The 26145-nt window shown below is 37.7% G+C and overlaps 1 protein-coding gene and 1 pseudogene across 2 annotated transcripts; both read right to left on the bottom strand.

The window, feature by feature from the left end:
* Positions 1-2026: 2026 nt before the first annotated feature.
* On the bottom strand, positions 2027-25699 carry LOC108296522 (killer cell lectin-like receptor subfamily F member 1). Its single transcript, XM_017519005.2, has 6 exons — positions 25557-25699; positions 15888-15986; positions 14911-15060; positions 5675-5814; positions 5194-5306; positions 2027-3034 (listed from the first exon to the last, which is right to left on the bottom strand). The coding sequence occupies exons 1-6, from the start codon at positions 25639-25641 to the stop codon at positions 2926-2928; spliced, it is 696 nt and encodes a 231-aa protein (XP_017374494.1). The 5' UTR covers positions 25642-25699; the 3' UTR covers positions 2027-2925.
* On the bottom strand, positions 6040-8711 carry LOC108296510 (annotated as a pseudogene). The gene is made up of 2 exons (XR_005198415.1): positions 8112-8711; positions 6040-8000 (listed from the first exon to the last, which is right to left on the bottom strand). The product of XR_005198415.1 is annotated as a protein LSM14 homolog B-like (transcript).
* Positions 25700-26145: the final 446 nt, after the last annotated feature.

Genomic DNA, 26145 nt, shown 5'->3' on the forward strand with positions numbered 1-26145 from the left:
GTGAATATCTTTGACAATATTCCTAACACAACTTTTTCTTCAAATTGCATCTGTAGTCCCTCTTACAAAGGTGACATTCTCTGGTTTAATTCAACCCAATCACAAAATGCTACTCTGTGACTACAGACAGGCCTCACATCTTTGGATTTCTCCAGTTTTAATTTGAAAGCATTGTAAAAATTAAACTTGTTACATTGTTGTTAATTATTGTTATATTATGATTTTTAAGCTTTATTCTTATTTCATATTAAATCATTGTGAAGCCATCTGCCCCAACGAAACATTGGCCCAATGCTTTGAGATGATTGCTGATGCCAATCAAAGTGTTAAAATAATCATAAAACTTGATGCTAGACTCCAAACAAACTTTTTTTTTCCTTTGGTCTTTCTGTTGAGCAAACATGGGCCAGATCTCTGAGATAGACTTTCACACCTTCCTCTCATGTGAGACAGAGACAACCAAGACAGGTCTATCCTGGCACCAGAGGCAATTAAGCCTAACTTCAAAATGGTTGACTAACAATGCGTTCAGAAAGAGACCTTGAATAAAAGAGAAAAATGTAAAAGTTGATAATACAAATTAGGTCATTTTGTCATACTCAACCAAAGCAGAGTAGACAGACCGGGGGGGGGAAAAAGCACTCAAGGTATGTATCATTGCTCCAAAAATTTAATTTTCTATAAGCCTGGCTGCTAAAACTGCCTGGTGTATCCTAAAACCAGTTTTTCCAATAGCTACTAAAATAACCTACTGTGATTCTAAGACTACTTTCACCTACTACTGTCATTCACCAAGCAGAACTTGCCAGCTCTCCAAAATTTTACTAGGGCCAATATGCTTTCTTTCAAAGCAATACATAACATTTCTCCTTTTAATAAAACCTCCACCCTTCTCTTTGTTCTTTGGATATACTTAAGACTATCAGTTGCTATATGTGCCCCAATTTACAATTCTTACTTTCTAATCAAAACATTTTAAACCTAGAGATTCATCTCTATATTTTATTTGACATTGACAAATCCTGGGACAGGTGGTAGTTTTATAAAGTGAAGCAAGGTGTCCCATTGAAATTAGGCTCCTACCCTCCCACAGAGACTGGAAAATAGGGGCTCTAACATCCCTGGGAAACACATTTCAAAAGGGTGGCTCCCAGGTTCTTTAGAAAGACATTCCCGGGTTATAAAATCTGTTAGAGGATTTTTAAAAGTTTGATATGTCAAAGGGGCAGAGTAAACATTTACAATTATAAGTTTGCTAAAGTAAATGCTCTAAGAAAAGGGAGGCTAGGGACCTACAGTTGAGAAGAAATCTGTTTAGAAATTACCCACAAGGCCAGGCTCAGTGATTTATGCCAGTAATCCCAGTACTTTGGGAGGCCGAGGTGTCCAGATTGCTTGAGTCCAGGAGTTCAAGACCAGTTTGGGCAACATGGTGAAACCCCATCTCTACAAAAAATATAAAAATTAGCCAAGCATGCTAGTGCATGCCTGCAGTTCCAGCTACTTGAGAAGCTGAGGCAGGAGGATCATTTGAGCCCAGGATGCAGAGGTTGCAGTGTGCTAAGATCATGCCATTGCACTCCAGCCTGGGTGAAAGAGCGAAATCCTGTCTCAAAAAAAAAAAAAGAATTTAGCCCCAAGCTGAAGGGAATATTAAGGCCTTCTCAGTCACTCCCCCAAATATGAATTAACTACAATGAGAAAATAATAACTTTACAGTGAATTCAAGTAGAAATGGTATCAATCGTGTGAATAAAATAAGTGTAATCATTAATGGAACAAATAAAGCTGTGTGCCACCTGAAAGGATGCAGCTAGAACAAAGCTTCACTGCGTCACCTCTATGCAATTTCTGCCAAGAAGATACAACTTGAATCTCACCATGAGAAACAATCAGAAAATTTCAGCTGAAGAAATAACCAATGTGCAGTATTCAAAAGCGTCAAGGTCATGAATGTCAAGGAAGGCTCAGGCACTCTTCTATATTGAAGGAGGAAAGAGATATAGTCACCAAATGCAGACATTGATTCTGAGTGGGATGCTTTTATTCTAAAAAATATTATTTTGATAAATAGCAAACCTTGAAGGAAGTCTGGGCATTAGATGATAGTTCTATATCAATGTACATTTGCTGATTTTTATAATGTTATTGTGGATATGTAGGAGAAGGCCCCTATTCCGATGGAAACACACAAAAAGTAAATAACAAATGGAATGTTATAATAAAATGCCTCAATTTGGCAGCTAATTCTGAAGAGTTCAAGAAAAGCAGTATATTCTTTTTCTGCACCTAATATCTTCCTATAAGTTTGAAAGCTTCTAAATTTGGAAATAAAAGTGCAACATATAAAAATTGTATAAAATATAAAACAAACAACACATTTAACACTTTTACCTAGAAATTCTACTTTTAGGGTTTATATCATAGAAATAAAGGTGCTACTATTTAAGAAAATATTCACGATGTTTATTGTAGCCAAGTGCAGAGTAGCATAAGCCAGGAAACAAAATTAATTCTCTTTGATAAAAGGGTAAGAAATGCATAAATCCACATTATAATTCAGCCCTTAGAAATACAAGAAATTTTGCTTGGGACATTATTAAGAATTTAAAAAGCCAAGATACAGGAAAAACAGGCATCATTTGATCACATTTGGCATAAAATAAACAATGAATAGGTATCCTGGATATAATTACATGAAGTCATATTGGTTTATACTGTCAAGTAAAAATTTTGAAGGGTACATTTTAATTTGTTAACAGGGGTTACTCTGAGGTTAGACTAATGTCAATGATGGAGGGAGAAGGGAGAAGAGATTTTTGCATTTAACTGCACTTTAAAATGTTACACCTGGAAATTAATGTTAGAAACTAATAGGCCAAAAATAGTGATCATTGATTATTTCACTATGAATTTTGTCAAACTCTAATACTGGCAAATCCATTTGAAAACACTGCTGCAGGCTTCAGAGTAAATTTTGCTTGCCTTAATGGCAGCACAGCTGTTTTTCTTAGCTGGTCCCTTTATGAAGAATCTGGAGAAGAGAGAATAAATACTTTGTTAATCATTGTTGCTGAAGACATCCATTTGTGTCTTCTGCTAATATCCTCTTTTAAATAAAAAAGTAATTCAAAATTTTAAAGCATTTTTACAAATTTCCCTCCACGTTCCCATTCGAGTATTCCTTTTCTTGGCCCACATGGTTCAGTTAGATTAAAAAATAAGATTAACTCCATTTGGACAGCTCACTTAACAGCCTCTTTTGCTTTCTTATCTCTGATTGCATAAGGATGATAATAATACTTCATGATATTGTTACAGCCGTTATATGAATTGATGTTTGTAAATAACTCAATATACAAATTGACCTATGTACGACTTAAATAATAAATTGCATATTTATTGCATTATTTACTTATAATGTAACATATTAAAAATGTTAACAAAGTTATCTATAAAATAATTTAGTGTTAATGATATATTCTGTGATAAATTTGTTTGACCTGTGGAAAAAGTTCAAGAAAGAACCTTGGAAAAGGTGTGCATGGTCTTCAAAGCTTCCAAATTGATAAGGACAAGTACTGATTTTTCACATTAGAAAAGGCACTTTGTCCGAGTTTAGATTTAAATTTTGTATTGAAAACATTATGGACAAAAATTTCTAGGCATGATCTAGAGTTAAAACTCAACCCTAAAGGCAGTGATGAATGGATTTGGCATGAGGACAAAACCAAGTTTGTGAACTTCATGATGTTCAGTGACACAACTCTGCTCTCAGACATCCATAATTTTATACTTCATTTCAAATAATGTTTTTATTCACTTGCTATATGACTTAGTGCACTCAGATAGAAAATATATAAGGGGAAAACAACACAATAGCACCATTAAGCTGATTCAATAATATATTATTTTTCTATCACTACTGTAACAAATTACTACAAACTTAGTGGCCTAAAACAAGTCTAATTTATTATCTTACACTTATGAATATCAGAAGTCCAAGATTGCCCTACAGGGCTAAAATCAAAGTGTCCGCAGAGTCACCTTCAGGGTGCTCTAGGGACGAATCAGAGGCCACCTGCGTGCTTTGGCTCACAGAGGTGCTTTCACATCATGTCAATCTCTGTGTTTCACTTCATATCTCCCAATCTGACTCTAATTCTACTTCCTCCCTCTTCTAGGGACCCTTGTGATTTAATTGGGACCACACAGATAATCCAGCATAATATCCCTACCTCAAGAGTCTTCATTTAATCATACCTGCAAAGGCTCTTTTGCCATATAAAATAACATATTCACAACATTTTTGGAGTAGAATGTGGACAGTTGGGGACCATTATTTTGCCTACTAACGTAGGAATAGGATTTTGAATTCACCTGTTTTACTATTTATATTTTCAATTAAATATTTTATTATAAAATAAAGCACACAAAAATGTTGATGGAACTTTAAAAATCAATAACTCCATGCATCTGTTCAGAGACTTTTGGATAATCTTGTTCTATGTTGTATTTATTGTTTGTATTTTAACATTATGATAATTACATAACACAAAAATTGAACACTGGTTTTATTTTATTACTGAAGATGGCTAAAGAAAACATTAGGAACTTTAAAAATAGGAGACTGCGGCTGGGTGTGGTGGCTCATGCCTATAATCCTAGCACTTTGGGGGGCCGAGCTGGGTGGATCACAAGGTCAGGAGTTCAAGACCAGCCTGGTCAAGGTGGTTAAACCATGTCTCTACTAAAAATACAACAAAATTAGCTAGGCATAGTGGTGGATGCCGGTAATCCCAGCTACTTGGGAGGCTGAGGCAGAGAATTACTTGAACCCGGGAGGCAGAGGTTGCAGTGAGCTGAGATCATGCCACTGCACTCCAGCCTGGGTGACAGAACAAGACTCCATCTAAAAAAAAAAAGAGAGACTGCAACAATCTACTTTTCCATATAAAGTGTAAGAAATTTTAAAATCATAAATCACCATTATTGTTTTCAAATCCTTTTTCTTTAAAAACCAAATCAAAATATTCATCATTACTTCTATAAATACTAAATTAATTTTCATTCTTTCAAATTCTGTAGTACCAGTAACTATTTCAGAGTTGCATTTGGTGGACCTAGAGGTGCATTCTGGAGACATATTCTACAATAGACAATAAATCAGATCGCCTTTTATGAAAGACTCACATCTCTGGATCTACTGGAGAACCATCCACCCAAGTCCATGTCATTTTCAAGAAGGTAAAGTTAAGCCCAATCCATACGTAGTTTGATAGCCTTAGGTTTTTCTGTATAAAAGCCTGAAATGTGGACAATGAGGGACTAAATGAGCAGAATATTTTAGCAATTCAGAGGCACTGAAGATTTTAAATTTCACTGCAAAAAAAAAATAGCACTCTGCATGGGGATTCTTATGCAAATCAATTCATACCTTGCTTATATACACATTATATCATATATATGTTACACACACACACACAATTGCAAGTTGAATATATGAATTTAAGCCATATCTAGCATGAGAAGTGAGGCATGCCCAATTTTAAGGGTGCCCAAAACTCGATAATCAAGGTAAATGGTGACTTAATGCAAAGATGAAAGATATTTAAGGAAAGCTGTTTTTAACTGCAAAAAGGCTAATGCCATAACCCTGATACTGGCCAGTTACCATTTCAAGTTGGTCCTGTATGATTAGCAGATGAGATTTTCTTTCCAAACAATACACATAACTGTCACTCCAACTTTTCATCTCATTAGAGAACCAATAACACTTTCCTTGGTATTTGAGCCATTCTGATGGGCATAGTACTACAGAGAAATGTAGAAAACAAAATGAAACTAAATTACATATGCATCTCTGAAAATTGGCAGTGAGGACAATACTTATATGTTGTATGAACAAGAGTTGAGCTACAGTAAAATTATTCATAGCAAATTGTCCAGACTCAAAAGATGGTCAAAACACAAATGATAAGGTTTGAGGACTAAGACAATTAATTTAACGAGATGAAGGGAAACCTAGACCTAACGGGATTTTTTTTCAGGTTTGCATGTTTATTTATAATTATAATTTACATTACTCCAACAGAGGATCCCCCCTTGCTATGTTCTAATTCTTAGCCATGAAGTCCTACAAAAATAAACCCAAGCTTTTACAGTAACTTAATCAATACAGAACTAAAGCTTTTGTAGCTATTAGAAGGGTTTAGTTACCAAGGTGCTTATGTTCAACAAAATGACCTGTCACTCAGGATGCATGCGTATATTAAAGTTCTGACCCATCGACTCATGCAACAAATGTAGACCTCAAATGTGGACCCTGCCCTCCCTCCACCCACCTTTAAAACAGAAACACAAAAGAACGATGTACAACAAAGGGGAAATATGCTCTTGGTCAACTGACCTTGCAAAAAAGACTGGCTCATTTCCAAGTAGATGAGAACACCAAAGTGTGTGGCCAGAGTCCAGCAATGACTGACTGGCACAGGTCAGAGCCTGGCAGGGACCACAGAAGGGCCAAGGCGCCACAGGGGCTCATCCTAAGCTCCAACTGCGACCCAGAAGCTTACGGACACGAGGCTCTGTACAGCAGCTCCGTGGCTCGCATCTGGGGCCACTGGCCACTACTCCCAGGTGCTTCTAATCCACCTACCCCTGGCCAGTCCCAACCTTGACAACATTACTGTGGGTGTCATCAGGGTGGTCTGGTGCACTTACACAACATGATCCATAGCACAACCCCTTCTGTGCCCTTCACCCACCCACCTCCTCCCACACCTGTGCTGGCCGTGCCTGACTCCTGAGACCCCACCCTTGGCAGTGGGGGTGCCAGGCCAGCAGTACCGGGGGCCAGGGTTACAGAGATGCACTTGGCTGCCACATCTGCCAAATGAGATTTGGTTTCACTTTGAAAAGTCAAAGCTGTCATTAAAAAAAAAAAAAATCACAAAATAAGGATTCAGCTTTCGCTATAGAAACCTTTTTGCAAAATACAGAAACCTTGGAATTAGGCTATGTGCAACTAAAGGAAACATAGGTAAAGACACTTCAAAGAGGTTTACCCATGAATACTTCCCCAAAACAAGTGGTTCTAACTGAGACCGTGTCCAAGTTAAGTCCAAAACATAAGTAGCAGTATGGGAATCTTCCAAACTCTGTAAACAAGGTGACCACATCTCCTTGTAAGTGGAGCGTTTTCCTTGTGTGCTGACACAGGGAATCATTTCTGCGCCTCTTCAGCAGGAGCCTATGACTACATCTTCACGCCCTGCCAGTTCCAGCTCTGTGGGAAGTGGGGTTGCCACGGGTGGTCCCATTGCCCCTGCCTCCTCGGAATCCACCCCGAGAACTGCGGCCATGAAGAAACCTCCCAGACACCCCCAAGGTCTCCGTGTTGAGCTTCCTCCCTTCGGCCCACGTTGTCAGCCTGGAGCTGGTCTTGAGTTCAGAAGAGAGGTTGTCAAAGAACGGCTTGGATTTGTCACAGTAGCAGTTGGGCCCCAGAAGGCCTTCCTCGGCCGGCGTTTCTTCGCTCTGGGCCACCACAGCTGGGTCCTTCTCTTCCCCCTTCCCAGCCTTGTCATCTTTAAAATTCAGTGTCTTCGTAAACTCTTTGTCAAGCTCCTCTCGGTTGAACTGGGCATTTGCACTCTCAAAATCAAAGTCGCCCTCAAATTTGATTGTGTTTTCCTTGACCTTAGCTGGACGGCTTTGCCCTCTGGAGCGATTCCTCGTTCGCCTGTTTCCTGGTCGCCTCCTCTGAGGTCTTCTGTTCTCGTCGTTCATCTGCCCTTGAGTTTGCACAGCTGCCGGCTGGACTACATCGCCGGTGGTCTTGCAGCTCGGGGGTGCCTGACGACCATGGAGCTGCGTCCCTGTGGTGCCCTTGCCAGGTAACAACAGCCTTTTACATTCAGGTTATCAGCAGAACCAGTCTGGACGCCCTGCTCCACCATGAGCCTCTTGCCGACTGGGATGGGCGGAAAACCAGCTCCCTTGGCGGTGAGCTGCTGTGGCTCTGAGGACAAGTCAAGCTCTGAAACGGGCTGTGGAGATGGAGAAGAGCCAGGGCTGGAAGCGGCGGCCGAGGCCGGAGGGCTTACCACCTTCTCTAGACCCAGGGAGGCGGCCTACTGCTGGCTGAGCAGGAGCCGGCCGCCACGGGCCACAGGGCGCCATCCCTCGGAAAGGGCTGGGAGGGCGGGAAGAAGCAGAGCGCGGGGAAGACGAACAGCGGCGGGATCCTGCGAGAGGGTGTGCTGCGCTGTCGGAGGTTCACACGCAGTGATCTCTTTGATGTCACTTCCCGGAAAATGATGCACTCACAAATCTCTTCTCGGGGGGGAGCAGGCCTATCTGTGGGACGGTCTCACTTTGGCGAGCGCCACGGTGGAGCTGTCGGTGTCGATGGTGCAGAGGATGCCCTCGTAGCGGCTCTGCGCCTTGGAGATGCGGCTGATCTTGCTGCCCAGATACCGGGTGCCTGAGGAGCCGCTCACTGCGGCTGCCGGGGCGCGTCGGGCAGCCAGGGGGACAAGCGCCGGGCAGCCAGGGGGACAAGCGCCGGGCAGCCAGGGGGACAAGCGCCGCGCCGCCAGGGGGACAAGCGCCTGACCGCGGCCCGCTCCGCCTCCGCGCGGTGGCCTGGCCCCCTCTCCTGCGCTCCTCCGCCCTGCCGCCGCCCAGGGGCCTGCGCGGGCCGACATAATGGGATTTTTTTATGCCAAGATCTATTATATTGACTAGAATAGCACGAACAAATTAAAATATATGTTGCATTAATGCTGTTTGAGATATTAGATAAAATATAATTTGTATCACTTAGAATTTATCCGCACAAAGTTGTTTTTTTAACTTTTAAGTTCAGGGGTACACATGTAGGTTTGATACATAGGTAAATTTGTGTCATACGTGTTTTATGTACAGATTATTGCAACATCCAGGTATTATGGCCAGTACTCATTAGTTATTTTTCTTTATTTTCTCCCTCCTCCTACCCTCCACCCTCAAGTAGGCCCCAGTGTGTGTTGTTTCCCTCTGTGTGTTCTCATCATTTAGCTCCCACTTATAAGTGAGAACATGCGATATTTGGCTTTCTGCTCCTGCATTAGTTTGTTAAGGATAATAGCCTCCAGCTCCATCCCCGTCCCTGAAAAGAAACGATCTTTTTTTATGACTGCACAATATTCCATGGTGTATATGTACAACATTTTCTTTATCCAGTCTACTATTGATGGGAATTTAGGTTGATTCCGTGTTTTTTTCTGTAGTGAATAGTGCTGCAATGAACATATATACGCTTATGTCTTTATAACACAATTATTTACATTCCTTTGCGTATATACCCAGTAATGGAATTGCTGGGTCGAATGGTATTTCTTTACGTCTTTGAGGAATTGCCACACAGTCTTCCATAAGGGCTGAACCAATTTACATTTCCACCAACAGTGTATAAACATTCCTTTTTCTCCACATCCTCACTAGCATGTTTTTTGACTTTTAATAATAGCCATTCTGACTGGTTTGAGTTGGTACCTCATCGTGGTTAACATCATTGATCATTAGAGGAAATACAAATTAAAGACAGAGTTCTAAAATCGCTCTCCCTATAGTTTTGTATGTGTATTCCCTTCTCCCTCTTAATATTAAATAATTAATAATTAAATGATTAAACAATATCAAGAGTGATAATTTATTTTCATCCTTTTTATTTTCAACCTCTTTATACCTGCAATATTATGAAGTTCTTTGATTTTCCTAAATTAAAATTAAGTTAAATTAAATTAAATGGAAAATATTGAGATTTTTTGGCATAGTATTGAGAAAAAGTGAGGTATATATAAAAATATACATAAATATCAATATAACTATTTTAACTTATGGCCCATTACAATCTCTCTCTTTTTAAATTATTTATTTTTAATCAAGATTAATTTTCTTCATGTAACACAAAATTCACTATTTTAGCCATTTTAAAGTATAAATGCAGTGGCTTTTAACACACTCACAGTGTTGTACAACTATCACTACTATCTCATGCTAGAGCATTTTCATTGCATATAAGCATGAAGTAGTCACTATTCCTCTTCTAATCCCATAGCCATGGAAACCACTAGCCTGCTTTATGTCTCTATGGATTTGACTGTGACAGAGTTTTCATGTAAATGAAATCATACAATATGTGGCCTTTTGTATCTGGCTTTTTCATTCATTCACCACAATGCTTCAAGGTGCAGAAAAGTTGTAGGATACATCAGTACTACACTCTATTTTATGGCTGTAAGAATATTTCATAACATGTATGTGGTGCATTTTGTTTATCCCCTCATCAGCTGATGGACAACTGAGCTGCTTCCACTTTCAGCTATTATGAATATTGTTACTATAAACATTCACGTACAAAATTTTGTAAAGACATGTGTCTTCCATTTTATTGGATATATACCTAAAAGTCGAATGTTGGGTCATGTGATAATTTGAGGAACTGTCAAACTGTTTTCCGCAGTACTATACAATTTTACATTCCTACCAGCAATATATGAGCGATTTCTTCATATCCCCAAAAACACTTGCTCTTTTTGTGTGATTATAGCCATCCTGGTGGGTATGCAGTGGCTTTCCACCATGATTTTGATTTCACGTTTCCCTAATGACTAATCATATTAAACATCTTTTCAAGTGCTTATTGGCCTTTTGTACAGTGTTTTTGTAAGACATGTCTATTCATGTCCTTTGCTTATTTTTAAATTGGATTGTGTTTTTGAGTTATAAGTGTTCTTTATATGTTCTGAATGAAATACCCCTATCTGATACAAAATTTACAAATATATCTTTCTCTTTTGATGTGTTGTCTTTTCCATTTAACATGTGAAAGGACATGAATTTTGGAAGTCGGAGGTAAAACTTTATGAACTGAATGTTTGCATACCCCAAAATTCATATGCTGAAATCCTACCTCCCAATATGATGGTATTAGGAGGTAGGTATTTGGGAGCTAAGAATAGATGAGGGTCAGAATGGGATTAGTACCCTTAAGAGTCCTGAGATAACTTGAGTCATTCTGCTCTCTGCCATGAGAGATTACAATAAGAAGCTGGCAGTCACCAACAGAGAAGAGGGCCCTCACCGGAACCCAAGCATACTGGCACCGTGATCTCAGACTTCCAGTCTTTACAACTGCGAGGAATAAATATCTGCTGTTTATAAGCCACCTAGTTTAGGGTAATTTGCTGCAGCAGCCCAAACTGAGTAAGACACATCCTCCTGACATCATCTAAACCTAATTACCTCCTAAAGATCCCATCACCAAATGCCATCACCTTGGAGGTTAGAGTTTTAACATATAAATTTGGGGGAGGGCACAATTCTGTCCATAGCAACAACCAAGTAAAAATGGAGGCAAATTGTGATTGATTCTCCTGCAAAATTTTTACTCAATGGAACATGTTAGCTAAGTCTGTACCCAAACCATTTACCCATGTTGTTTTGAAGGCCATTCATTAAAGCAATTATCCAATAGAGGTGCTCTAATAAAAGGAATATTTTTTCTTATTTCTCTGTAGTCTATAGTTAGCCTTCACTCTCTAGTAGTGGCTTAAAACATAGGCCATACCAGGAAGTTAAAAAGCAACATGGCTGTTCTCACTCATAGGTGGATGTTGAACAATGAGAACATAGGGACACAGGGAGGGGAGCATCACACACTGGGGTCTGTTGGGGGGGGCAAGGGAGGGACAGTGTGGGTGTAGGGAGGTTGGGGAGGGATAACATGGGGAGAAATGCCAGATATAGGTGACATGGGAATGAAGGCAGCAAACCACATTGCCACGTGTGTACATATGCAACAATCCTGCATGATCTGCACATGTACCCCAGAACCTAAAGTACAATTAAAAAAAGAGAAAGAAAAAAAGCAACAAGGTAAAGACTAGAATTCCTTTGCCAAAGTCAGCTATAACAGACCACTGTCTTGCAGTGCTTTGCCTTGCTTGGTATCTTGGAGTATTTACCACTCACACTGGTGGGGAGATTAACGGTTTTCCACCACGTGGTGCCTGACAATAGCGTAAAAGCTTTCCCTGAGATCACATGCTGACTGAGAAGGTCCATTCCAAGGGTGCATAAAGGAATAGTGTTGAGGGACAACCAGGATGAAAGCATCTTTTAGCAAAATGGGGCCAGTTTTAATATCTGAGCAGGGAATTGCCCCTTTAATTTACCTTCCCGCAAAGCTAGTCACCTACCAGAAAAATCCCTTTAACTTATGGAAAAAAGGGGAATTTGGGCCTTTGTGTCTAACAGAGTCAGTCAGAATTGTTTATTTTTTGGAGACTCAACCTCAATTAATGTGGTAAAAGAGCGAATGTCTACTAGAAGAGGCCTGCTTCCATGCTCACTATATCCCTGTGTGGGAGCGGGATCCTGCCACTCCTGGATATAGAGGCAGGAGCAGAAGGAAAGACTGCCTCCAGAAGCTAAGGAGAAGATTGTCACTGTTGTCACCTAACCCTAGTAAGTATTGTAATTGTTTGATCAATTTACCAGAGATTATCCAACCTGCGACCCACTTGTCTTTTGGGGTCCAATATAAACTCTCTTGTTCTCAGGGCTCACCCTGAAGCAGGAGCCTGGCTATAGATGGTTTGTATGGCCTAGCAAAGAGGTAGCCTTGCTATCAGTAGTAATTTTGGTTCAAGTCAGGTGAGGTGTTATTTGTAGAATTAGCAGGCATTTAACTGAGTCCTTCGTGAGTTTCTATGAAATCCAGAGCATCCATGGACTCTTGAATTGTTTTAGCAGTAGATATCACTGCCAGTAAAGAAGACTTAGGTATCTGCCACGAGGCTACCAAAGCAAGTTTGTAGCAACAAAGACCAATGTGTTAGTTTTTGCCACCTGAGGCAAGGTATAACAGTTGGAACAAACAATAGACTAATTGAAAAGCGTGAGGGGAAAAGCTGGGGAGCTGTTTCAGTGAATAAGGACTTTGAAAAGCTCCTACATAATCCTGAAAATCTGGAAGGCCGGGCACAAGCCCTGCGCTGAGTGCATGCTCAGAAATTACCTGAAAATGTCCTAAGATCTCACCTCTGGCTGACCTTTAGGCTCTGCACACACAAACATTGTGCTTATCTATATTTACAGATATACATCTAACTACAAATATTTATAGGTATATAGATACATATAAATATATACATATGTATATTTATAGATATACACATACAATGGACTATTATTCAGCCATGAAAAGGAATAAAACATGGATGATCTTTAAAAATATCATGCTAAGTGAAAGAAGCCAAAGGCCAAATATTGTGTGATTCTATTACATGAAAATCCAGAATAGGTAAATCCATACAAACTGAAAGAAGATTTGTAGTTGTCAGAGGTTAGGGGGAGGGAGAATGGAGACTGATTTGCCAAGTGGGTATGTAAAGGATTTCTTTCTGGGAAAAGTTTTTCAACTAGATAAACATGTTAGTTGCACAATGTTTGAATGTTCTAAACATCATAAAATTATTTACTTTGAAAGGTTCAACGTTTTGAATTGTACCTCAGTTAAAAAATCAAAAGGAATATGAAATAAATATATTATAGTTAATATATGGTATTTATACCTACTTTAATTAGTGTTTAATGACATGTATATGATCCCATGTTTACCTCTAAAGCTGCCTTACCTTTTCTAAGGTGTCATTGCAATGATACCGAACATAATGACAGATATTACAGATAGAGAGACAATAAAATATGAGTTTAAGCTACAATATTTCAATTGGTTTGGGACTTATATATGTATAGGCCAAGTAAAGAGAGTGTGAATAAGTAGAAGATAAAATATATCAAATTTTTACATATTATAAAGGAAACAATACAAGCCAGTAGATTAGAAAAAAATCCTTTGATAGTAATTATACATTTCTCTGGAAAGTCATAAAATATTATCTCATACAATAAAATGAAGTCAAAATTCTCCGAGGTAAGTATTAAAAAGTTAAACTTAGATGTTTAGAAATATAAGGTTATGTTTTCAAAATGATTCTGTATGACTGGGATTTCTAAGCTTAAAAGTCTAAGTTTAATATCATAACAAATAATTTTTTATTTTTTATTTTTTTATTTTATTTATTTATTTATTTATTTATTTTTTTGAGACGGAGTTTCGCTCTTGTTACCCAGGCTGGAGTGCAATGGCCTGATCTCGGCTCACCGCAACCTCCGCCTCCTGGGTTCAGGCAATTCTCCTGCCTCAGCCTCCTGAGTAGCTGGGACTACAGGCACGCACCACCATGCCCAGCTAATTTTTTGTAGTTTTAGTAGAGACGGGGTTTCACCATGTTCTCTTGACCTCGTGATCCACCCGCCTCGGCCTCCCAAAGTGCTGGGATTACAGGCTTGAGCCACCGCGCCCAGCTAACAATTTTTTAAATATTGACTTTTATCCAGTTTGTATTTCAGAAAAAGAAGAATAAATAAGTGACAAACAAGAATGGCTATTTACATACTGCTTTTCAATAACTAACTTTCCATATTTATATGTATCAACTTGATTTTAACCTCCTGGAGGGCAGAGCCTATTTCTTATGTTGTTTTAGAATTCTTATCCCACTGCAACAAGTTTAAAGATATGGAATTTGGGAGGGATAACATTAGGAGAAATATCTAATGTAGATGACAGGGGAATGGATGCAGCAAACCACCATGGCATGTGTACACTTGTGCAACAAACTTGCACATTCTGCACATGTACCCTGGAACTTAAAGTATAAAAAATAAAATAAAAGTAGATTTATACCAAATATTTACTTGTTAGTATAATCTATTTCATACCTGTTCAATAAGACTTCACATTTAAAGAGTCCAAAAGATTAAAATTAGGATAAGCCAAAGCCTGAGACATACCTGTCTGGTCTGTAGATCTCAAAATACAAAGGTCCTTATTACTTATATTTCTTCTTGTGCCATTATTCACTTTTAGGTCTCCAGTATCCTCACACTGGGTGATATTTGAATGACTTCCTTTTGGGCATTTTAGCAATATTCCCTGAGAAACTTGAATACAGGACAATTTTAAGATTAGGTAAATATCTTCTCTATGGAATGTCTCAGAGACACATTCATTGGAATTATTCTGATGATTTAACAAGAAATAATCAAAGGAGTCACTAGGATCTTTTTAAAATTTTTATGTCTACTGATGAAAAGAATTCACAATACTACACAATAAATTTATTTATACAACACATATTTGGTGAGAACACATTCCTGTGAACTGGTAATACAATAGTGAATAAAGCAATGTTTCGTCTCTTGGAAGTATATAGGCTCTTTTCATCCTTTCTTAATGTTTAACTGCAACCTTCAATACTGTATTCAGTGCATTGTACCATAATTACTTAATACCTGCTTCCCCCTCTGGAATATACATTCCTCACTCTAGCTATTCTTTGTTTTTTAAAAATTGGGGAATTTGTAATAATATTTAGAGTGTTATAATTGCACAGTAAATATTTGTTGGCCAAAAGGAAATGCAAACTAAATACAACTTTTGATAAAATGTATTAAAATATTTAAAACAGTAAAATTATATCTATGATGAGTATCTAAGAAACACAGAATAATGGTTTCAAATACCACACACACACATACACACACACTTTTCTCTGTGTTAGACTGTATACCACTTGAGAACAGGATACTTACCTGGTTTTACTACATATTTAACACAGCACTGTGGAGTGTACTAATAGAGTTTTACATGCAGTAGCTTCTAATTCAATCTTGGTTAATGTAATGAAGAATGAATTATTATAAAATGATTTGTGAGAGACAAGCCAACATCTTTCATATTTTTATGAAATTAGGATCTTCTAACTTACCCAACAGGATCAGAGAAATCAAAGTCAAAGCCAGAACACCATTCATGGTTCCAGATATTCCCAGTAAGATTTTATACCAGTGCAACATCACTGAATAATCTGAGACATTAATCACATGAATTAGTTTAGAAAAGTGTTTCCGGGAAGTAATAAAATAGCATTTGTAGTAATAGGATTGTACAAAATATTAGTTTTGGGCTTCAAAGGTTATTAGGCAATCAAAAGCATGAAGGCTAAGTAGATAGAAAAACATATACATTTATTTAATAATGATAACACTCTGAATGGTCAGAAGCTATGATACATATCATATCAAATCTTAAGAAACTGCTAATATTTAACATTATTAACTGGTAGAAAGAATTTTAATCTACACACCAAATAATTTTTCAACCACAGACCCACACACTCATGTATATGCACATTCATTTATAGATAATGCATGATATCCACATAAATATACACTTTCTAATTAATAATTAACATAACATTTACAAATCCTTCGAGGCTTTTTCATTTTCTAAGGATGAACCAGAACTCCATATGGCTTCAGGTATCCTACAATTTTAATTTAAAAAACCTAAAATCCTTCTTAAGAAATGAATAGTATTTCATCTTCCTATTACATGGTAAACTTTTAAGAACTGTTTTATTTTTCATATACCTACGCTGCTAGGTTCAAGATAAGAGTGCCAATTCAATGACTATTACTGAAGAAACTGCTATCATTGGACAGACAGTAGAGAGTCTCTTCCAGAGGATTCAGGTAATTTATGCAAATCTATCACAGTAATTGTTAAGAATTCTTTGTCATAACTGAAATTATTCTTATTGTTCAACAAATTGCATTGTTAATGCTGAAATTTATATTCTAAATACCCCTTAAACCTGAGAAAACAGAGAAATTACATTTGAAGTTGTCAAGCCCTGTCAAGAAAGCACGTGATGAACCCTATAGAATGATACTTTAGATAAATAGTTTGCAAGTTTTCTCTTTTTATAACGTTGTCAAAAATATTAAAATAAAATGTAACAGAATTTATTTAATGAATACTTCACATTTCTCAGATTATTTTTGAATTTTTGATATATTTATGATAAGCAATAAATTCCAAGAAATCAAACATGTGTGTTAAAAATACTATATATTTATTTTAAAACTTAAAAAATAATTATCAGAAAACATTAGGGAAAAAAAGTATGGAAGGCATTTGAAATTCAACTTGGACTCAATTATTTCTCATAAGCACCACAGGGTGACCTTCACAGTATGTTCTTGAGGCATATTAAGATTCTGAATAACAGAGAAAATAACACTTTCATTATCTTGTGTTTCTTTTGTAAGGAAGTGGTTTAATTTAACTTATAATGGTTAAAGCACAAGCCTTTTCTTTAACCACTCAAAACCAGAAATAAAAGAAAAAAGCAAAATCAGTCTTACGAATGTCTATAAAAAATTTTAAATACATTATCAACAACCAAAATATATTATAACCATGTTTGGTTTATTCTAGGAATATAAAGATTATTCAATAGTTAGAGAAAGAGAAAAATCTATCATCATCTCATAAGACATAAAAAAATTAGGAGGAGGTCCCAAGATGGCTGAATAAGAGGCAGCTCTGGAACACAGCTCCCAGGGAGAGAGACGCAGAAGCTGAGTGGTGTCCACAATTCCAAATGGGGTACCAGGTTCATTTTGTGGGTCTGATTGGACAGTGAATATAAACCAAATAGGGCAAGTTGAGGCAAGGTGGAGCACTGCCCGACCCAGGTGGTGCAAGCAACTGACTGGAGGACTGGGGGATCTCTTCCTCTGGGACTTCAGTTCAGACACAGCCCTCCACCCAAGCCCTCTACAACCCACAGAACAGGAGATCTTTGCCGGGTGGAAAAGCCTCAGCAAGCTGCATGAACAGGGCAGAACAGCAACTTTGGCTGGTGCTGGGGCTGTCAGCATAGATCTAGGTGGAAGCACTGGCTGACACTGAGCAAGCCAAAAAGCTGGTGGGACAGAGCTACCCGCCCCCCCTCCCCCAGAAAGAAGGGAAACTGAACCCAGAGAAACAGGCCATATGGCAGGACGGGCCTCCACCCACAAAGCCCCAGGCTAAAAAAACTCACTTCAGAGTTTCGCATACAGAACATCAGTTAGAGAGTGACCAGGAATGAACGAGCTCAGCATGGGGGAAGGGCAGCTGCCATTGCAGAAGCTGTCCTAATTTTCCTGAGCAAATATAAGACAGGAAAAATACACAGTAGCTCCACTGAATCTGTGGCAGCCCAACAGCACCTCTGCAGGCAGACAAAGGAAAGGCTGCCTCCCCAAGCAGCTACCTGAGATCAAACCTATACTGTATAAATCCAACAAGATGGGAAGAAACCAGTGCAAGAAGGATGAAAATATCAAAAACCAGAATGTCTCTCCACCACCATGAGATCATAACTCCTCACCAGCAAGGGAACAAAGCAGGGTGGAGAACGAATTTGATGAACTGACAGAAGCAGGCTTCAGAAAGTGGGTAATAACAAAATTCTCTGAGTTAAAGGAACATGTTCTAATCCAACGCAAAGAAACTAAAAACCTTGAAAAAAAGGTTTGATGAAATGCTAACTAGAATAACCAGCTTAGTGAAGAACATAAATGACTTGATGGAGCTGAAAAACACAGCATGAGAACTTCATGAAGCATACACAAGTTTCAATAGCCAAATAGATAAAGCAGAAGAAAGGATATCAAAGATTGAAGATCAAATCAATGAAATGAAATAGGAAGGCAAGCAAAGAGGAAAAAGTGTGAAAATAAATTAAGAAATCCTCCAAGAAATATGGGATTATGTGGAATCTACACTTGATCAGTGTACTGAAAGAAGACGGGGAGAATGAATCCAAGCTGGAAAACTCTCTTCAGGGTATTATCCAGGAGAACTTCCCCAGCCTAGCAAGGCAGGCCAACATTCAAATACAGGAAATACAGAAAACACCACAATGATACTCCTCTAGAAGAGCAACCCCAAGGCAAATAATCATGAGGTTCGCCAGGGTTGAAATGAAGGAAAAAATGCTAAGAGCAGCCAGAGAAGGAGAGGTCAGGTCACCCACAAAGGGAAGCCCATCAGACTCACAGCAGATCTCTCAGCAGAAACCCTACAAGCCAGAAAAGCGAGGGCCAATATTCAACATCCTTAAAGAAAAGAACTTTCAACCCAGAATTTCATATCCAGCCATATTAAGCTTCAAAAGTGAAGGAAAAATAAAATCCTTTATGGACAAGATATTGCCGAGAGATTTCATCAATATCAGACCTGCCCTAAAGAGCTCCTGAAGGAAGCACTAAACACAGAAAAGAAAAACCAGTATCAACCACTGCAAAAAAGAACCAAATGGTAAAGATCAATGATGCAATGAAAAAATTATGCCAACCAAAGGGCAAAACAACCAACCAGTAACAAAATGGTAGGATCAAATTCACACATAACAATATTAACATTAAATGTAAATGGACTAAATGTCCCAATCAAAAGACACAGAGTGGCAAATTGGATAAAAAGACAAGAGCCATCGGTGTGCTGTATTCAGGAGACCCATCTCACATGCAAAGACACACATAGACTCAAAATAAAGGGATGGAAGAAGATTTACCAAGCAAATGGAGAGCAAAAAAAGCAGGGATGGCAAAGCTAGTCTCAGATAAAATGGACTTTAAACCAACAAAAATCAAAAGAAACAAAGAAGGGCATTACATAATGGTAAAAGCATCAATACAACAAGAGCTAACTGTTCTAAACATATATGCATACAGTACAGGAGCACTCAGATACATAATGCAAGTCATTAATGACCTAGAAAGAGACTTAGACTCCCACACAATAATAGTGGGAGACTTGAACATTCCACTGTCAATATGAGACAGATCAACGAGACAAAAAATCAACAAGGAAATCCAGGACTTGAAAGCAGATCTGGACCAAGTGAACTTAATAGACATTTACAGAACTCTCAACCCCAAATCCACAGAATATACATTCTTCTCAGCACCACATCACACCTAATCTAAAATTGACCACATAATTGGAAGTAAATCACTCCTCAGCAATTGCAAAAGAATGGAAATCATAACAAACAGTCTCTCAGACCACAGTGCAATCAAATTAGAACTCAGGATTCAGAAACTAACTCAGAACGGCACAACTTCATGGAAACTGAACAAATGGCTCCTGAATGTTGACTGGATAAACAATGAAATGAAGGCAGAAATAAAGGTGTTCTTTGAAAGCAACAAGAATGAAGACACAATGTACCAGAATTTCTGGGACACATTTAAAGCAGTGTCTAGAGGGAAATTCATAACAATAAATGCCCACATCACGAGCAAGGAAAAATCCAAAGCTGACACCCTATTATGAAAATTGAAATAATTAGAGGAGTAAGATCAAAGAAATTCAAAAGCTAGCAGAAGACAAGAAATAACTAAGATCAGAGCAGAACTGAAGGAGATAGAGACACAAAAAATCCTTCAAAAAAATCAACAAATCCAGGGTCTGGTTCTTTAAAAAGATCAACAAATCTGACCACTAGCCAGACTAATTAAAAAAAGAGAGAGAGAGAGAGAAAAGAAGGAAATAGATGCAATGAAAAATGATAAAGGGGACATCACCAGCAATCCCAGAAATACAAACAACCATCAGTGACTACCACAAACAACTCTATGCACACAAACAAGTAAATCTGTAAGAAATGGACAAATTCCTTGACACTTACACCATCTCAAGCCTAAACCAGGAAGAAGTCGAAACCCTGAATAGACCAATAACAAGGCCTGAAGTTGAGGCAACAATTAAAAGCCTACCAATCAAAAAAAGTCCAGGTCCAGACAGCTTTACAGCTGAATTCTACCAGATGTACAAAGAGGAGCTGGTACTATTCCTTCTGAAACTATTCCAAATAATCCAAAAAGAGGGAATCCTTCCCAACTCATTTTATGAGACCAATATCATCCTGATACCAAAACCCGGCAAAGACTCAACAAGAAAAAAAAACTTCAGGCCAATATCCATGATGAACATAGATGCAAAAATCTTCAATAAAATACTGGCAAACTAATTGCAACAGCACATCAAAAGCTTATTCATCATGATGAAGTATGCTTCACCCCAGGGATACAAGGCTAGTTCAACACACACAAGTCAATCAATGTAACCCAACACATAAACAGAACCAAAGAAAAAAACCACAAGATTATCTCAATAGTTGCAGAGAAGCCTTTGACAAAATTCAACAGCGCTTTATGCTAAAAACTCTCAATAAACTAGGTATCCATGGAATGTATCACAAAATAATAAAAGCTATTTATGACAAACCCACAGCCAATATCATACTGAATGGGCCAAAGCTGGAAGCATTCCTTTGAAATCTGACACTAGACAAGGATGCCCTCTCTCACCACCCCTATTCAATATAGCATTGGAAGTTCTAGCCAGAGCAATTAGGCAAGAAAAAGAAATAAAGTGTATTCAGTTAGGAAAAGATGAAGTCAAATTGTCTCTACTTGCAGACGACATGATTGTATATCTAGAAGACCCCATCATCTCAGCCCAAAATCTCCTGAAACTGGTAAGCAACTTGAGCAAAGTCTCAGGATACAAAATAAATGTGCAGAAATCACAAGCATTCCTATACACCAACAACAGACTTAAAGAGAGCCAAATTGAGAATGAATTGCCATTCACAATTGCTACAAAGAGAATAAAATACCTAGGAATACAATCAACAAAGGATGTAAAGGACCTATTCAAGGAGAACTACAAACCACTGCTCGACGAAATAAGAGAGGACACAAACAGATGGAAAAACATTCCATGCTCAAGGTTGGGAAGAATCAATATCATGAAAATGGCCATACTGCCCAAAGTAATTTATAGATTCAATGCTATCCCTATCAAGCTACCAATGACCCTCTTCACAGAACTGGAAAAAAACACTTCAAACTTCATATGGAACCAAAAGAGAGCCTGCATAGCCAAAACAATCCTAAGCAAAAAGAACAAGGATGGAGGCATCATGCTGCCCAAATTCAAACTATATTACAAGGCTGCAGTAATCAAAACATCATGGTACTGGTATCAAAATGGAGACATAGACCAATGGAACAGAACAGAGACCTCAGAAGCAACAGCACACATCTACAGTCACCTGATCTTTGACAATCTTGACAAAAACAAGCAATGGGGAAAGGATTCCCTGTTCAATAAATGGTGTTGGGAAAACTGGCTAGCCATGTGCAGAAAGCAAAAACTGGACCCCTTTCTGACACCTAACACTAAAATTAACTCCTGATGGATTAAAGATCTAAACATAAGATCTAACACCATAAAAACCTTAAAAGGAAACCCGGGCAAAACCATTCAGGACATAGGCATAAGCAAGGACTTCATGGCTAAAACACTAAAAGCAATGGCAACAAAAGCCAAAATAGACAAATGGGATCTAACTAAATTCCAGAGCTTCTGTACAGCAAAAGAAACAATCACTAAAGTGAACTGGCAACCAACAGAATGGGAAAAAAATTTTGCAATCTACTCATCTCACAAAGGGCTAATATCCAGAATCTACAAAGAACTGAAACAGATTTACAAGAAAAAAAAAAACCCCATTCAAAAGTGGGCAGAGGATAGGAACAGACACTTTACAAAAGAAAACATATATGAGGCCAACAAACATATGAAAAAATGCTCATCTTCACCGGTCATTAGAGAAATGCAAATCAAAACCACATTGAGATACCATCTCACACCAGTTAGAATGGCGATCACTGAAAAATCTGGAGACAACAGATGCTGGAGAGGATGTGGAGAAATAGGAACACTTTTACACTGTTGGTGGGAGTGTAAATTAGTTCAACCATTGTAGAAGACAGTATGGTGATCCCTCAAGGACCTAGAAATAGAAATTCCATTTGACCCCGCAATCCCATTACTGCGTATATACCCAAAGAATTATAAATTGTTCTATTATAAAGACACACACACATGTATGTTCACTGAGGCACTGTTTACAATAGTAAAGACTTGGAACCAACCCAAATGTCCATCAGCGATAGACTGAATAAAGAAAATGTGGCACATATACAACATCGAATAGTATGCAGCCGTAAAAACGATGAGTTTGTGTCCTTTGTAGGGACATGGATGAATCTGGAAACTGTCATTCTCAGCAAACTGACACAAGAACAGAAAACCAAACACTGCCTCTTCATACTCATAGGCAGATATTGAACAATGAGAACAAATGGACACAGGGAGGGGATCATCACACACTGTGGTCAGCTGGGGAGGCTAGGGGAGGGACAGTGGGGAGTGGGGAGGGTGGGGAGAAATACCAGATATAGATGATGGGGGATGAAGGTGGCAAACCACCTTGCCATGTATGTACCTATGCAACAATCCTGCAAGATCTGCACATGTACCCCAGCACCTAAAGTACAATAAAAGAAAAATGAAAAAAAATGAAATTGATAAAATTGTCTACCTTTATGTTAAAAAGAGGAATTAATAAATACTTGTTCAACATAATAGTTTTATGTGTAATGAAGCTAACATCTTATTCAATTGAGACAACTGAAAGAAGCTTTTCTGCTGAAGACCAGAAAAAGAAAGATACCTCAAATCTCCACTACTTTTTAATATGAAGAGGTAATATATAATTTAATGAAGAAAAAATACTCTAATTACTGGTAGAAACATTATAAAAACAAGATAAAACTATGTGAAGATAATGTGAGTACAGATTTGGTAAAACCTAAAGAATCGGTTGAAAAAATACCGTAATTCCAGGAACAAAAAAATAGTAGCCACATTTATGAAAATAACATACTAAAATCGTGTCCTATAAAATCCAGTAACCACTGTGAAAACACAGATGAAATAAATCCATACTTATAGATAGTTAACAAACAAACAAAAAGAAAGAAAGAATACCAGACAGAAACTCGACAAATGCCCAAGCCAGTACAGGGGAAAAAAAAAAAAGAAAACTGACCAAAAACTTAATAACATTAATTTGATCATGTTCTCGCATAAGAAAACTGTCATAAAGATAAATTCTACCTAAGTTAAAAGACAAAATAGGAAGTAATTTAGATGTAAAAGCTACATCAGATTGTTTTATTTCTTTTGTTTGTAGTGAGTCAGCCTGAATAATGTATTATAAAGTTACTTGGAAGAACAGGAATGAGAATAGCTAAGTAAACAGTGAGAAGACAGAAATACAAAATGATACAATCTTATTAAGGGAGCTGGATTTATTCCAGGTGAATTTCTCTGAAAGTATCTTACTATATTTTTTAAACTTTATAAATTTAAATAAATAAAATTTTAGAAACCTGCACATTTTTGCTTCAAAGAGACATTTATGAACAGATTGTGGAAAAAAGTCTGCTGCAAAGTCAATACATTTTGTAGTCTTTCAGGTTTAATATCTCCAGTTTCCAAAAACAAAATGAAAATTAAGTATAAGAAAGAAAGACTTGAAAATATGGGAATCTGTAAAAATTCACATGAAAGAAGCAGTAAATTTTTGTATACATAGCACGTATGTAACTCTAAGATATCAGTAATGGATGTCAGTTGCAGAAGGACTCCAGAGACAGGTAATATTTTCATGGGTGAAATTATCAAAAGAGAAACATTTAGAAAGCAATAGAACAGAACAGAGTCTCTATAACTACGATTATTTGTGTCTTTAGTGTCTGCTTATCTCTTTTGCCATATCACATTAAGGTGGCATGATAGAGTTGCACCATGTATGGAAGGTATGCTTGAAGTAGTAAATTTAAATGTTGGTTGCTGACTTATAAACTTTATTTTGAGTTAAACAGGTGAAGAATATATTTTAAAGCTTTTGAGAGGTTAAAATAAAAATTAGTATTAAAGGCCAGTCATAGTGGCTCATACCTGTAATCCCAGTACTTTGGGAGGCCAAGGTAGGTGGATCATCTGAGGTCAGGAGTTTGAAACCAGCCTGGCCAACATGGTGAAACCCCATCTCTATTAAAATTACAAAAAATTAGCCGGGCGTGGTGGTGGGTGCCTGTTAACCCAGCTACTAGGGAGGCTGAGGCAGGAGAACTGCTTGAACCCAGAAGGCAGAGATTGCAGTGAGCTGAGATCTTGCCATTGCACTCCAGCCTTGGCAGAGTAGTGAAACTCTGTCTCAAAGAAAAAAAAATAGCATTAAAATGCCATATTCTGTGAATGATAAGGAGGTGAATGGTACCAAATATTCACTAATCTGAAATTGTTAATTTTAATTGAATGCACATATTTCCTCAGAGAATGTCCTTAAGAAATTATGGCAGACAAAATAATACAAGTAAGTGTTAGTTCCACATTGATAAATGGGAGCAAGAGTCTCTCATAGGAATTTTGTAAGAGTAAATGAAGAAACATAGATAAAACACTCTGCATAGTGCCTGCAATTGGTGTTCCTTAAATGGTTAGAGTGTTTGTTATTTTTAAATCATTATTATTATTAAAAGAGAAGGAGAGAGAGATACAAAGACAGAGAAAGAAAATCTCCCAATAATGAAACAGTCCAATAACACTATAGAACAGAATACAGGAAACTACACTGTTAATTCACACCAATTGAAAATGAAATGAAATTCCATACCTTTAAATGTAAGTTGAGATGTTTGGGCAGAATTCCTTTTCTTTGACTGTATATTCAATGTCATGTATCTTTCTTCATCCTGCATCTTCAATATCAGTGAATGCGTGTGTATACAGGTATGTTTTGTTTTATTAAGTAAAATATGAAATGAGGAAAGAATACTAAACCTGCTGCTAGTCAGAGAAGCACCTCAAATTGTCCTTTCTCAGTACGTATGATGGTTCACAGTTTCATTTGTTTGTGAAAACCTCAAAGGAAATGTTTTCTTCTTAAAAGTTGCTTTCCCATAACAGATAACACATAATTTCTCAACTGTCCATCACATATTGAATTGAATATTTTTCGAGGTGCTTTACAAATTTCTCTTAATTTGTAAAAGATTAAGATATCAGAGGTCGAAGACCAACTTCATGAAATAAAACAAAAAGACAAGATTAGAGAAAAAAGGATAAAAAAGAACGAGCAAAGTCTCCAAGAAATATGGGACTATGTGAAAAGACCTAATCTACGTTTGATAGGTGTACCTGAATGTGACGAAGAGAATCAATTCAAGCTGGAAAATACGCTTCAGGATATTATTCAGGAAAAC

Source organism: Cebus imitator, unplaced genomic scaffold (genome assembly GCF_001604975.1).
Source record: "Cebus imitator isolate Cc_AM_T3 unplaced genomic scaffold, Cebus_imitator-1.0 Scaffold721, whole genome shotgun sequence".
NCBI lineage: Eukaryota > Metazoa > Chordata > Mammalia > Primates > Cebidae > Cebus > Cebus imitator.

Excerpts from the sequence above, each read along its gene's own strand:
- LOC108296522 (XM_017519005.2), bottom strand. The coding sequence starts at position 25,641 with ATGCAGGATGAAGAAAGATACATGACATTGAATATACAGTCAAAGAAA. Across the intron at positions 5,815-14,910 it reads GAGATCTACAGACCAGACAG|TACTATGCCCATCAGAATGG; the intron begins GTATGTCTCAGG and ends ATTTCTCTGTAG. Across the intron at positions 5,307-5,674 it reads TACAGGACCAACTTGAAATG|GCTTTTATACAGAAAAACCT; the intron begins GTAACTGGCCAG and ends TCCACATTTCAG.